Consider the following 14,798-nt stretch of genomic DNA (forward strand, 5'->3'; position numbering starts at 1 on the left):
ATTTACGCATTACTGTCTGCTGGGCTGAAGTGTGGAGCAGAACTTTGTCAGCAACAAAAAATACTCAATAGTAATTAAAAAAATCGGCAAATTTACTGGTCGCACATGCGCGAGTAGATACTCTCACTCGCTCAAACTTTGGTCGCAAAATGCGACCATTTAAGTCGCAGTCTGGAGCTCTATGAAGTCCAGTCCACTTCAGGTTCAGAATCTGTTGCACTGGTCAAGCTGCACCCCCCCCCCCCCACACACACACACACACCTGAAATTCCACACATTCTTGTGATTGGCTGAAAAACTTTAAACTGGATTTACAGCGGTCATCATCGACAGATGCATATTTTAAATTGAAACGGAGAGAAGCACTACAAAACAGTCAAAATTTTTTGTCAAAGTAATAATGCGAGGTGTTTGTCTGTGTATGTCGCCCTGCGACAGACTGGCGACCTGTCCAGGGTGTCCCCTGCCTTCGCCCGAGTCAGCTGGGAATGGATAGACTCCAGCACCCCCAGCGACCCTAGTGAGGATAAAGCGGTGTACAGAGAATGGATGGATGGATGGATAATGCGAGAAAAATAACCTCTTTGATTAAAGGAAAAGACAGGGACACTAAAGATGGGTTACCACAGAAAATCAAAAAGTAACTGCTACTATAACTACTTTAGGCCTCTGTGGAAAATATTTTAGGTGATGTGTTTTGATGTTTAGTTCCATTCTGAGTGTTTGCTCATGACCTCATGTCTGTTCTTTGAGCCTTGTATTCTGGATGTTTATCAGTGTTTCAATTAAAGCAAAATGTTTACCGTATTTTCAAGTGTTATTAATTCCTACCCATTCCATTGGCCTACAGTAAAATATTAATATGTTTCCATTTGTTTGTGTTTTAACTTTGCTATTTTAAAATGCACGAAGTTAGAGTGAGACGAGGGTTTTGGTAATAGTACCGGCAAGAATTTAAAACTACTTTCCCCCCTGCCTAAAATGCAGTGCTGACAACATTATTGACTAATGCAGCATGCCCCTTTTTATTTTTGTTTCATTTACGCGTGTCTTTTAGATTCTGGTTGCTACTGCTGGCTAAGAAATATGAGTAAAAATCTTGACTGGTTTAAACAGCCTGGGAATACAATGCTGCATTTATGAAGAGTTTCTATGATATGACACTACCACATCCACCAAAGATATTGGATTTAAAAGACCATCTTTGATTTCATCTTTGTTATCTATACTAGCTCTACTAGGGTACTATGAGTTACAGCTGTACATGACAATGAGATTCCCACAGTACAAAATTGTAATGGCACCAATCTTTAACCTATCAGTAGGGAGATCCATTTTACCATGAATAACATAAGTTATAGTATTTGCATTTACCACAAATGATCACTTTACCAGATGATGTTTGGTTTTTGTGTCTGGAAGCTGATGTATATATGTAATTTAACCTAACTCTGTAAAATATATTAAACAATGCAATTTTCAATTTGTTAAACAAAAATAAGACCATACTGTATGACTTAAAGAGAGAGAGAATGAAGAGTCTTTGCTTCCTGGTGAGGTCCAACTGTTGTCATTAGTTTATATTTGTAAGCAAGAAACGGTATTGCTGTTATTGGTGAGAACCGTAGTGTCCCAGCTGGACTGAAGAGCCTTTTATCGTTAACAGTAGATAGTTATGACTCAAGGGCCTTGATCAGTCAAGACTTTGTCCCTGTATGTACCGTAGAGGACTATATTCAGTACATGAAACCCACAGTCATCTCACTGGTGACTTTGTAGAGATAAATCCATGATGAAAACTGGTCTGTGTGTCATCATGTAATATACCAGATGACTCTCCACAGGACAGTGCATTTTATGAATACAAAATTTAAAATTAACTTTGAAATTCTGTTATGATATATTGTATTAAACATATACCAATACACATCACAATGACTTTTATACCAGTAAGTTGACCAACTGATCTCCAGCATATAGATGTCGATGTTTGTGAGACTTGTTTGCTCTAGGAGAAAGTCTAACTTTCTTCTAGCTCAATCAGTCCTTAAGATATGGATGCAAGGCAAAGTAACAAATGCCACTTCACATAGTGCAGCATTCTCCAAATTCAGGTGTAAACAGAAAAATAAATAGACAAATTAAGGACTTGATTACACAAGTTCAAGTAGTAGAACAGAAGCTAGCCCTCCTTAAAATGTTTCCTAAGATGTGAAGATGTCACTCACACACTGCTTACACAGAAAGTGTTTCAGGCAGATTTTTTAGTGATCACTGTCATGTTCCTCCATCAGTCCTCCATTTACTCATGCTATTTGTGACCCCAAGTGTACTTTTGCACGTCAGGTCGTACCCACAGGGTCCTTTGGGCACATAGAGCCTCCAAGATGCAAGTGACCAACAACTAAATACAGACAAGAACAACTGAAATTGTTGTCATTGTTTTTTGACCCTCCAGCTTTCCTGTACCAGGAATACCGGGACACCTCCAAGCAGCAGGAGATTGAACAACGGCGGCAGCGTGAGAACCTCTCTCCTGGGGTTAAGGCAGGGTCTGTGCTGCCAGGGTCTGGTGTAATATCCCCACCAGTGCTACAACTGCAACTGAGGAACAGCGCTCAGTCACTGAGCTTGTGGCAAAACCTGGAAGCTGTGCAGACCAGCGGCTTACTCACCCAACTACCACATAAAGAAATCATCATGCAAGAGGTGAGCAATTTTGTGAGGCTGAACAGTTGTTTGGATGGATACAGATGTTAGTCAATATACACCGATCGGCTGCAACATTAAAACCACTTACAAGTGAAGTGAATAACGTTGATCATCATTTTCTCCCTTTTAATGGAAGAAATCTTGAGCAGAACCTAGCTTATAAGAGGGGACCCCTCTGCCGCTGGCCGGCTGGGTTGAGAGGGACTGAAGAGGTAGAGGGGGAGGGTGAGAGGTTGGGGGTGGGGGACAAGGAAGCATAGAACACACATAGGGATACATGCGAGAGTCACATAAATGATACATACAAGTACAAGCCAACATTGAAACATATTCATAAGTTTACTGTTATGGTATAAGGCTCTGGCAAACCCTTTTACTACGACAGGGATCACCGGGCGGCGTATGTGTATTTCAAATTACCGTAACTCCTCGCTACTTTGTGCAATTTTAATCATTCAAACTGCCCCTGAAAGCTGTGAAACTGGGCTTTCTGGTGATATTACATACGTTACGGTAATGACTGAGTGGCCTGTGGGGGGAGGGAAGAAATGAGCGGCAGATGGAGGTGGCGTTTGTGTGACAGAGCCAGAGGATTATAGACTGTATAGACCCCTTCAGAGCCTACGTCATCAACAAGTTGCGTGCGTATCATGGAGCCGGAAGTACTGCTTCATATCATTTACCTGGCATTGTTCGCACCACATGAAGTAGCAAAACTAACAGCTAACGCTGAACTATCGGCATCATAATGTTAGGTTGTTGTGTTTTTGGTTGTGTGAACCGAAATACTAAAGAAGGACTTAAGTTCTACCGCATACCAAGGGGCTCTCGGCTAGGGTTGCCAACTTTCTCACAACTAAATAAGGGACAGGTGCACAGTGCCACTAAAAAACATCCTCTCAACTCTCTATCGTAACTATCAGGTAGCGATACTCCTTCCTGTTCTGTGCTAAAGTTATTGATCTGCATAAGCAGCACATGGCTAATTGAATATTCATGAGATAAGCACGGTGGAGCCGGTAAGCATTCTAAAGGCTATCCAGGCTAGCAGCGGTGAAGACGTAAAGCTGATGGAGGGATAAAAAACAAAGGGACAGCACAAAACTACCAACAAACGGAGGACAACACCTACACACGTGGACAAAATTGTTGGTACCCCTCAGTTAAAGAAGGAAAAACCCACAATTCTCACTGAAATCACTTGAAACTCACAAAAGTAACAATAAATAAAAATTTATTGAAAATTAAATAATCAAAAACAGCCATTACTTTTGAATTGTTGATTAACATAATTATTTAAAAAAACAAACTAATGAAACAGGCCTGGACAAAAATGATGGTACCTCTATAAAAGATTGAAAACTATTTGACCAGAGTGACATGATTAACTCAGGTGTGTCATTTAATTGACATCACAGGTGTTTCCAAACTCATAATCAGTCAGTCTGCCTATTTAAAGGGAGACAAGTAGTCACCCTGCTGTTTGGTGAAAAGGTGTGTACCACACTGAACATGGACAACAGAAAGCGAAGGAGAGAATTGTCCCAGGACATCGGAAAAAAAATTATAGACAAACATCTTAAAGGTAAAGGCTATAAGACCATCTCTAAACAGCTTGAAGTTCCTGTGACAACAGTGGCTCATATTATTCAGAAGTTCAAGACCCACGGGACAGTAGCCAACCTCCCTGGACGTGGCCGCAAGAGGAAAATTGATGACAAATTGAAGAGACGGATCGTTGGAATTGTATCCAAAGAGCCCAGAGCAACCTCCAAAGAAATTAAAGGTGAACTCCAAGGCCAAGGTACATCAGTGTCAGATCGCACCATTCGTCGTTGTTTGAGCCAAAGTGGACTTCATGGGAGACGACCAAGGAGGACACCACTGCTGAAAAAAACTCATAAAAAAGCGAGACTGGAATTTGCAAAAATGCATGTTGACAAGCCACAAAGCTTCTGGGAGAATGTCCTTTGGACAGATGAGACCAAACTGGAGCTTTTTGGTAAGGCACATCAACTCTATGTTCATAGACTCAAAAACCAAGCATACGAAGAAAAGAACACTGTCCCTACGGTGAAACATGGAGGAGGCTCAGTAATGTTTTGGGGCTGCTTTGCTGCATCTGGCACAGGGTGTCTTGAAAGTGTGCAAGGTACGATGAAATCTGAAGACTATCAAGGCATTCTGGAGAGAAATGTGCTGCCTCGTGTCAGAAAGCTTGGTCTCAGTCGCAGGTCATGGGTCTTCCAACAGGACAACAATCCAAAACACACAGCCAAAAACACCCAAGAATGGCTGAGAGAAAAGCGTTGGACTATTCTAAAGTGGCCTTCTATGAGCCCAGATCTGAATCCCATTGAACATATGTGGAAGGAGCTGAAACATGCCATTTGGAGAAGACACCCATCAAACCTGAGACAACTGGAGCTGTTTGCTCATGAGGAGTGGGCCAAAATACCTGTTGACAGCTGCAGAACGCTCATTGACAAATACAGAAATCGTTTAATTGCAGTGATTGCCTCAAAAGGTTGTGCAACAAAATATTAAGTTATGGGTACCATCATTTTTGTCCAGCCCTATTTCATGAGTTTGTTTTTTTAAATAATTATGTTAATCAACAATTCAAAAGTGATGGCTGATTTTGATTATTTAATTTTCAATAAATTTTTATTTATTGTTACTTTTGTGAGTTTCAAGTGATTTCAGTGAGAATTGTGGGTTTTTCCTTCTTTAACTGAGGGGTACCAACAATTTTGTCCACGTGTGTATATATATACACACACACACACACTATATATATATATATATATATATATATATATATATATATATACACACACACACACACACACATACACACACACACACACACACACACACACACACACACACACACACACACACACTTCTTGTCTGCTTTTATTCTTCTATTCTTATTGTTTCAGTTTGGAACAGGTGCACAATGCATTTTACTGCGCATTATACTATATACTGTTCATGATAAATAAAGGTCTTGAATCTTGAATCTTGAATCATGTCCACTGTGGCATGCTGCTGCTGACTTTCCTCCAGTCCACTGCTTTCAGCTGCCCATTTCCACCAATCTACTCATCTACACACGGTTTGCATCTTACTACCAACTATATATGTACTATACACCTTACTGTCATCTCACTGGTGCCTGAATGCACCAGCAGAGGGCATACCGGCCCTCTGCCGGTACTAAAATAATATATCTATTATTTTAGCACTACAATAATAGATATATTGGACAAAATTGTTGGTACCCCTCAGTTAAAGAAGGAAAAACCCACAATTCTCACTGAAATCACTTGAAACTCACAAAAGTAACAATAAATAAAAATTTATTGAAAATTAAATAATCAAAATCAGCCATCACTTTTGAATTGTTGATTAACATAATTATTTAAAAAAACAAACTCATGAAATAGGGCTGGACAAAAATGATGGTACCCATAACTTAATATTTTGTTGCACAACCTTTTGAGGCAATCACTGCAATTAAACGATTTCTGTATTTGTCAATGAGCGTTCTGCAGCTGTCAACAGGTATTTTGGCCCACTCCTCATGAGCAAACAGCTCCAGTTGTCTCAGGTTTGATGGGTGTCTTCTCCAAATGGCATGTTTCAGCTCCTTCCACATATGTTCAATGGGATTCAGATCTGGGCTCATAGAAGGCCACTTTAGAATAGTCCAACGCTTTTCTCTCAGCCATTCTTGGGTGTTTTTGGCTGTGTGTTTTGGATCGTTGTCCTGTTGGAAGACCCATGACCTGCGACTGAGACCAAGCTTTCTGACACGAGGCAGCACATTTCTCTCCAGAATGCCTTGATAGTCTTCAGATTTCATCGTACCTTGCACACTTTCAAGACACCCTGTGCCAGATGCAGCAAAGCAGCCCCAAAACATTACTGAGCCTCCTCCATGTTTCACCGTAGGGACAGTGTTCTTTTCTTCGTATGCTTGGTTTTTGAGTCTATGAACATAGAGTTGATGTGCCTTATCAAAAAGCTCCAGTTTGGTCTCATCTGTCCAAAGGACATTCTCCCAGAAGCTTTGTGGCTTGTCAACATGCATTTTTGCAAATTCCAGTCTCGCTTTTTTATGAGTTTTTTTCAGCAGTGGTGTCCTCCTTGGTCGTCTCCCATGAAGTCCACTTTGGCTCAAACAACGACGAATGGTGCGATCTGACACTGATGTACCTTGGCCTTGGAGTTCACCTTTAATTTCTTTGGAGGTTGCTCTGGGCTCTTTGGATACAATTCCAACGATCCGTCTCTTCAATTTGTCATCAATTTTCCTCTTGCGGCCACGTCCAGGGAGGTTGGCTACTGTCCCGTGGGTCTTGAACTTCTGAATAATATGAGCCACTGTTGTCACAGGAACTTCAAGCTGTTTAGAGATGGTCTTATAGCCTTTACCTTTAAGATGTTTGTCTATAATTTTTTTTCCGATGTCCTGGGACAATTCTCTCCTTCGCTTTCTGTTGTCCATGTTCAGTGTGGTACACACCTTTTCACCAAACAGCAGGGTGACTACTTGTCTCCCTTTAAATAGGCAGACTGACTGATTATGAGTTTGGAAACACCTGTGATGTCAATTAAATGACACACCTGAGTTAATCATGTCACTCTGGTCAAATAGTTTTCAATCTTTTATAGAGGTACCATCATTTTTGTCCAGGCCTGTTTCATTAGTTTGTTTTTTTAAATAATTATGTTAATCAACAATTCAAAAGTAATGGCTGTTTTTGATTATTTAATTTTCAATAAATTTTTATTTATTGTTACTTTTGTGAGTTTCAAGTGATTTCAGTGAGAATTGTGGGTTTTTCCTTCTTTAACTGAGGGGTACCAACAATTTTGTCCACGTGTGTAGGTGTTGTCCTCCGTTTGTTGGTAGTTTTGTGCTGTCCCTTTGTTTTTTATCCCTCCATCAGCTTTACGTCTTCACCGCTGCTAGCCTGGATAGCCTTTAGAATGCTTACCGGCTCCACCGTGCTTATCTCATGAATATTCAATTAGCCATGTGCTGCTTATGCAGATCAATAACTTTAGCACAGAACAGGAAGGAGTATCGCTACCTGATAGTTACGATAGAGAGTTGAGAGGATGTTTTTTAGTGGCACTGTGCACCTGTCCCTTATTTAGTTGTGAGAAAGTTGGCAACCCTAGCCGAGAGCCCCTTGGTATGCGGTAGAACTTAAGTCCTTCTTTAGTATTTCGGTTCACACAACCAAAAACACAACAACCTAACATTATGATGCCGATAGTTCAGCGTTAGCTGTTAGTTTTGCTACTTCATGTGGTGCGAACAATGCCAGGTAAATGATATGAAGCAGTACTTCCGGCTCCATGATACGCACGCAACTTGTTGATGACGTAGGCTCTGAAGGGGTCTATACAGTCTATAATCCTCTGGCTCTGTCACACAAACGCCACCTCCATCTGCCGCTCATTTCTTCCCTCCCCCCACAGGCCACTCAGTCATTACCGTAACGTATGTAATATCACCAGAAAGCCCAGTTTCACAGCTTTCAGGGGCAGTTTGAATGATTAAAATTGCACAAAGTAGCGAGGAGTTACGGTAATTTGAAATACACATACGCCGCCCGGTGATCCCTGTCGTAGTAAAAGGGTTTGCCAGAGCCTTATACCATAACAGTAAACTGACAGAGCGGGGTCAGCGGATGCTGAGGCGCATAGTGCCAAGAGGTGTCCAACTTTCTGCAGAGTCAGTCGCTACAGACCTTCAAACTTCATGTGGCCTTCAGATTAGCTCAAGAACAGTGCTTCAGCAGAGAGCTTCATGGAATGGGTTTCCATTGCTGAGCAGCTGCATCCAAGCCGTACATCACCAAGTGCAATGCAAAGCGTGGGATGCAGTGGTGTAAAGCACGCCGCCACCGAACTCTAGAGCAGTGGAGACGCCTTCACTGGAGTGACCAATGGTACTTCTCCATCTGGCAATCTGATAGACCAGTCTGGGTTTGGTGCTTGCCAGGAGAACGATACTTGTCGGACTGCATTGTGCCAAGTGTAAAGTTTGGTGGAGGGGGGATTATGGTGTGGGCTTGTTTTTCAGGAGCTGGGCTTGGCCCCTTAGATCCAGTGAAAGGAGATCTGAATGCTTCAGCATACTAAGACATTTTGGACAATTTCATGCTCCTAACTTTGTGGGAACAGTTTGGAGCTGGCCCCTTCCTCTTCCAGCATGACTGTGCACCAGTGCACAAAGCAAGGTCCATAAAGACATGGATGACAGAGTCTGGTGTGGATGAACTTGACTGGCCAGCACAGAGTCCTGACCTCAGCCCGATAGAACACCTTTGGGATGAATTAGAGCGCAGACTGAGAGCTGGGCCTTCTGGTCCAACATCAGTGTGTGACCTCACAAATGTGCTTCTGGAAGAATGGTCAAAGATTCCCATAAACACACTCCTAAACCTTGTAGACAGCCTTTCGAGAAGAGTTGAAACATATACAGCTGCAAAGGGTGGACCGACGTCATATTGAACCCTATGGATTAGGAATGGGATGTCACTTACGTTCATATGCGAGTCAAGGCAGGTGAGCCAATACTTTTGGCAATATAGTGTATGTATAGAAATTAGCAAAGTAAATACATAAAACAAAGTGAAATGGTGCAAATAATATATATACAAGGTGAAAGTGAATGGATATTGAACACAGTTTGCAGGTTGATTGACTATTGAGTCTACTGTTTCAGGTTCAGCAGGCGAACAGCTTGTGGGAAGAAGCTTCTCCTCATCCTCTCTCTGTTTGCATTCAGGCAGCGGAAACGCTGCCCTGACGGCAGTGGAGAGAACAGTCTGTGGCTAGGGGAGTGGGCTCACTGGCAATCTTCCTGGCCTTTAACCTGCAGTGTTTGTTGTAAATGTCCTGCAGGTTGGGTTGGTTTTGATGGTGCGCTCAGCCGAGCGGACCACCCTCTTCAGGGCCAAGAAGTCCAGCTGGGTGGTGCTCCCCATCCAGGTGGTGGTACTCCCAGCCAAATCACTCTCAATGGTGCAGGTGTAAAAGTTCCTGAACACCTTGAGAGGGAGCTTGAAGTCCCTAAGGTGTCTGAGGTGGTAGAGACGCTGTTGAGCTTTCTTCACCAGAGTGTTGACGTAACAGGACCACGTCAGGTCCTGCATGATGTTGACAACCAGATACTTGAAGCTCTCCACTCTCTCCACCTCTGTCCCACTGTGGGTGGTATGCCCTCTGCTGCTTCTTGCTGTAGTCCACAATCAACTCCTTGGCCTTGTTGATGTTGAGGAGGAGGCTGTTGTCTCTGCACCAGTTCTCCAGGTGGGTGATCTCCCTCAAATAGTCCTCCTCACTGTTGTTGGAGATCAGACCCACCACTGCTGTGTCGTCAGCAAACCCAATAATGGTGTTAGAGTCTGATGTGGATGAGCAGTCATGGGTGTACAGTGAGAACAGCAGAGGGCTCAGCACACAGCCCTGGCGGGCACTGATGTTCAGGGTGTGTGAGTGGGACAGGTATTTTCCACTCAAACCAACTGTGAATCCTGGTCAAAAAGCTGTAGACCCACCTGCACAAGGAGGAGGTGAGTCTGAGGTCCTGCAGTTTAGTGACCAGTCTGGAGGGGATGATGGTGTTGAATGCTGAACTGAAGTTCACAAACAGCATTCACACATTATCCCCCTTCCTAGTGTCCAAGTGGGCCAGGGCTGTGTATAGCAGGTAGTTGATGACATCCTCTGTGGATCTATTGGGCCGGTATGCAAATTGTAGGGGGTTCAGAGAGGCAGGTAGGGAGGAGGTAATGAAGTGTTGAACTAGTCTTTCAAAGCATTTTATCACCACAGAGGTAAGAGCAACAGGCCGGTAGTCATTAAGGCAGCTGTGGCTTTTTTGGCGACTGGAACAATGACGGACTGCGTAAAGCACCTAGGAATTATGCAGTGGGAGAGCGAGTGGTTGAATATTTCCATGAACACAAGCGCTAGCTGGTTGGCACAGGCTTTCAGAAACAGCCTGTTATACTGTCAGGTCCTGCAGCCTTCCTGGTATTCATGCGTTGAAACATTAGCCTCATGTCATGCTCTGTCATGGTGCACGTCTCCTCCTCTCCTCCAGCCTAATGCTGGGAGCCTCAAAGCATGCATAAAAGTTGTTCAGTTCATTGGCCAGATCTCTCTGGCATTCACCATGGGCATCGGTGTTGCTTTATAGTCTATCACAGTTCTTTGTCCTTGTAATAGTCCCCTGGTGTTTCTCTGCTACAGCTGTGACTCCAGCTTCTCCCCATACCTCTGTCTGGCCTCCCTCATGGCTCTGCCGATGCCGTACGTAGCGGCCCAGTAAGGTCCCATGTCTCCAGTGGTGAGTTCTGTGTTGTATGCGGCAGTGCGTGACTTCAGTGTCGTGGATGTTTTTGTTCATCCACGGCTTCTGGTTGGGAAACGCACTGATGGTTCATTTGGGGATAGTGTTCTCCACTAGTATAAATCCAATGAATCCCACATCTGTCTCCGTAAACACGCTGATGTCATCACCAGAGCTGCCACTGGAACATTTCCCAGTCCGCTGTCTCCAAGGTGCCCTGCAGGGCGACCTCTGATTGGTCAGACCAACACATCATTTCTCTCTCTCCGCTGGGGCTGTTTGTAAAAAGCCTTCGAGAACGGAGGCTTTGCTGCATAGTTATCTCTGAAGGGAGAATAAAAGTGGTCCAAAGTTCGGTCTCCTCTAGTGGGGAAGGTGATGTGCTGGCGAAGTTTCGGCATCATCGTCCTCAGGCTGGTAGTGTTTAAATCCCTGTCCACAATGAGGGCACTTTGATACAGCAACAGAAGGAGATGTGGGGCAAACATGAAGCCCTTTCAGTTTACGAATGGCTGAGAGTCTATGGTGGCTTTTTTTTTTAGGATGTCCGTGGTGTACTGGTCAAAGGTGGATTTATTGTCGAGTATAATCCCAAGATGTTCCCAAGACAACATTACTGTCTCAACTTTAACAAGCTTAAGAAGTCACTACTGGTGATGGTGAAGAAAGTGTCTGCTTTCTGCATGGCTGCAAGCACAGTGATAATCAGATAAAATATCAAGTTCAAAGACGTCAGAAAAATTGCCACTCACTACTGCTGTATTCTTTATTAAGCTACACTATTTAATGCTTGTTTGTGAAAATGTAGTTTGAATTAGCTGTATGTAAGGAAGGCTGAAATCAGAGCAGCTATTTGGTAGCTACAATTAATGTCTACTGCTCGCTATCCATTGCCTCCCTTTAAATTATTTCAAGATGTTTGAAACACAGGGACACTGTATCAATAATTTAACATGAGATGCAGTGTTTTTCGTTTTCCTGTCCTAAAAATATGATTTTCTTCTATCTTCAACTTGGTCCTTGGTTTAATAGCAGCATGATTCAGCACCATGTGCTAATGAAATATCGGCAGCAACAGTGTGGAAGAGCCAACCACCCGAATCAGACATTATCATCCCATTGAATAGGCATCATCAGCACATATCATTATAATACACATTGACCAGCAGATACCTGCTCCATCTTCTAGCAGGCTCAGTAGTCACGTTATCATCCTTACCAACAAGTCCTCATATTCATACGACCGCATCGGTCATTTGCACCGTTTGCGCCCCTACGAGGAAAACGAACGCATTACGGGATTTAATTCGCGAAACGGCTTTTCCGTCGCAAAACGGCTTTTTTCTCACTTTCCCAACACGTTTTTAGGGTCATGGTTAAGGTTAGGGTTAGGGATAGGGTCAGGGATAGTGTTAGATAAAAGTTTGTTCATGATGACGTTTCACCTGTGACTCCAGAGTGTCGATATTTACTCAACCGCCAGAGGTCGCATACGTCAAAACGTAACACTGGGTCGTAATACGGGCATGTACAGACGAACTATGTGGTAGTTTTTTGTTTGAGGACAGGCTGTCCTTACTGATCACTAAGAAACATTAAGTCATCCTATGCACTGGTACTGGTTATGTGAATACGAGTAAATTACATTAATTTACACCTCCTCCTTTGCCTGTAGTCTCTAAATGTGGGGGATGTGTATGTATGTGTCTTTGTATGCAATCACTCGTTTTACATTTTCTGTTTTTAGATGACCTGGTATTACGTTGTACAAATCTGTTTTCATTTTGAAATGACTCTTTTTTTGGGGGGGAGAATTCTTGTTTTAAAAAGATTAATTAAGTTCAACATTATTCAGTGTTGAAAAGCAATAAAAGAAGAAAACTTCGAAGAAAGGTAAATTCTTTTTGTAAGAACTATACATGGTTTAATCCGCTATGCAGCAGAACATCGTTGCCATCATATGAACTGGATGTGCTAATGTGGCCTTATGATTTCTATTTCTTTTCAGGCCATGTTTGAGCTTGTTACGTCAGAAGCATCCTACTACAAGAGTTTGGAAATTTTAGAGCTGCACTTCCTACGTAACCCAGTTTTAACCAACACCCTCAGCCAATCCGACATGCATTTTCTGTTCTCCAACATCGAGGAAGTTATGAAAGCCAGTGAAAGGTAGGAAAGGGTCTTGGTCACTACAGATTATTGTAGAACTGAAGTTTACACTTCAACTTTTAAGTTTCCATCCAGCAGCTTTTGTATGAGGGTATTATTGTAGCAAAATGATTTGTAAATTTGTTTGGAAATTGGAAATGTGTATGGAGAGTTGTGTGTCTTTATGCCAATCTGTGTGTCCATAGTGAGATTTGTAAATGTGTGAAATGTGTGTAAATGCATACTGAGATTTGTCAATGCAAACCAGAATCTGCAATTGTCTTTTCAAATTTGTGAGTCTGTAATTAGATTTTCAAATTTGTAAAAAATCAATTAATCTGTATTAAAAGTTGTACATGTAATAAGATTTGTCAGTGCATACAAAAATCTGTAAACGCATACAAAAGTGTATATTTGCATTGAATCTCTGGGGAATGTTTCCTTATTTTTCAGGTTCTTGATGGATCTTGAGCATCGAATTGAGGAGTCTATTTTGATTTCTGATGTTTGTGACATTGTTTATTACCATGCAGTAGAACACTTCAGTGTGTTCATTAAATATGTCATAAACCAGGTGTACCAAGAGAAGAACTACAGACGCATTTTGTAAGTACGATATTTCTTAAATACATGTTATCGTGTAGATCATCTTGCACTGGAGTTATTTTTAGAATATTTTGTGAGTAATTTCTCATTGATGAATGTCTAATCAAAGATATTAATCAAAAGATATTGTGATTTTTTTTTAACCTGAACTGCATTTCAGCAGTGAACACTGTGGCCTGCTTGACTATTTATGATGAATACATGCTTGGAGAGGGGGAAGCGTGAGAAAAAAATCTTAGGAAACTACAGTCAAGCATTGCTCTTTGTTTATGTCTGTGAATGTTTCCAGCCTGTCTCTTTTCAGCAGAGAACAGGTTGGTTTTGATCAAGACAAATATGATGTACAGGGTGTGGTTGGCTAAGAATATAATGCTAATGTCCTTCATCAACCACACATACCTGAGTGACAAGATGACTTTCCCACACACTGCAGGGCAGGTATCTCAGACTCTAAATGGAAACTCTGATACCAGCTCGAAAAACCTCCAATCTGCACTTTTTAAAAAATGAAACACAAAGTATGTAGAAATCACCTGTGTCTAGTTTATTTCCTAACATTTTGGAGTTGTACCAGTAAGACAGTTTATTAGATGGTTTGTAAATGTAGATTGTATTATGATGATATGTTCACACTGTTAGGAATGCCAAGATTAATGACTCGTCACAGTCACATCATGGCAATGTTGAAATGTTAAGCATGTTTTTTTTAAGGAAGGCCATAACAAAGCTGTCTAAAAATAAAATCCTGTCACTAATAATTGCTGTAGTTGGTGACTAGAACTGCTTTCCTTCCGTCACAATTTTAAAGTATTTGGCTTTCTTATGTAAGTTGATCTACCTTAAAGTTTTCTCCTTTGTTCTAGCACTGATTTCCAGACATATCAAAAGGGAAAATAGCTATTTTACAGTAAATATCTGTGGTTTTTAAGAATGGGGTCTTTAACTGGTT

General features: G+C 42.0%; 2 protein-coding genes across 2 annotated transcripts in view; both read left to right on the forward strand.

The window, feature by feature from the left end:
• Positions 1–14,798, forward strand: part of ngef (neuronal guanine nucleotide exchange factor) — a 49,332-nt gene that overhangs the window by 15,322 nt on the left and 19,212 nt on the right. Inside the window, exons 5-7 of the mRNA XM_022220908.2 lie at positions 2,459–2,709; positions 13,104–13,264; positions 13,697–13,849. Of these exons, the coding sequence (XP_022076600.1) occupies positions 2,459–2,709; positions 13,104–13,264; positions 13,697–13,849 (565 nt within the window). The remainder of the gene's footprint in view (positions 1–2,458; positions 2,710–13,103; positions 13,265–13,696; positions 13,850–14,798) is intronic.
• LOC127536899 (uncharacterized) overlaps positions 1–14,798 on the forward strand; it is a 246,878-nt gene that overhangs the window by 3,063 nt on the left and 229,017 nt on the right. The window lies entirely within an intron of this gene.

The sequence above is a fragment of the Acanthochromis polyacanthus genome, chromosome 13 (assembly GCF_021347895.1).
Source record: "Acanthochromis polyacanthus isolate Apoly-LR-REF ecotype Palm Island chromosome 13, KAUST_Apoly_ChrSc, whole genome shotgun sequence".
Lineage (NCBI taxonomy): Eukaryota > Metazoa > Chordata > Actinopteri > Pomacentridae > Acanthochromis > Acanthochromis polyacanthus.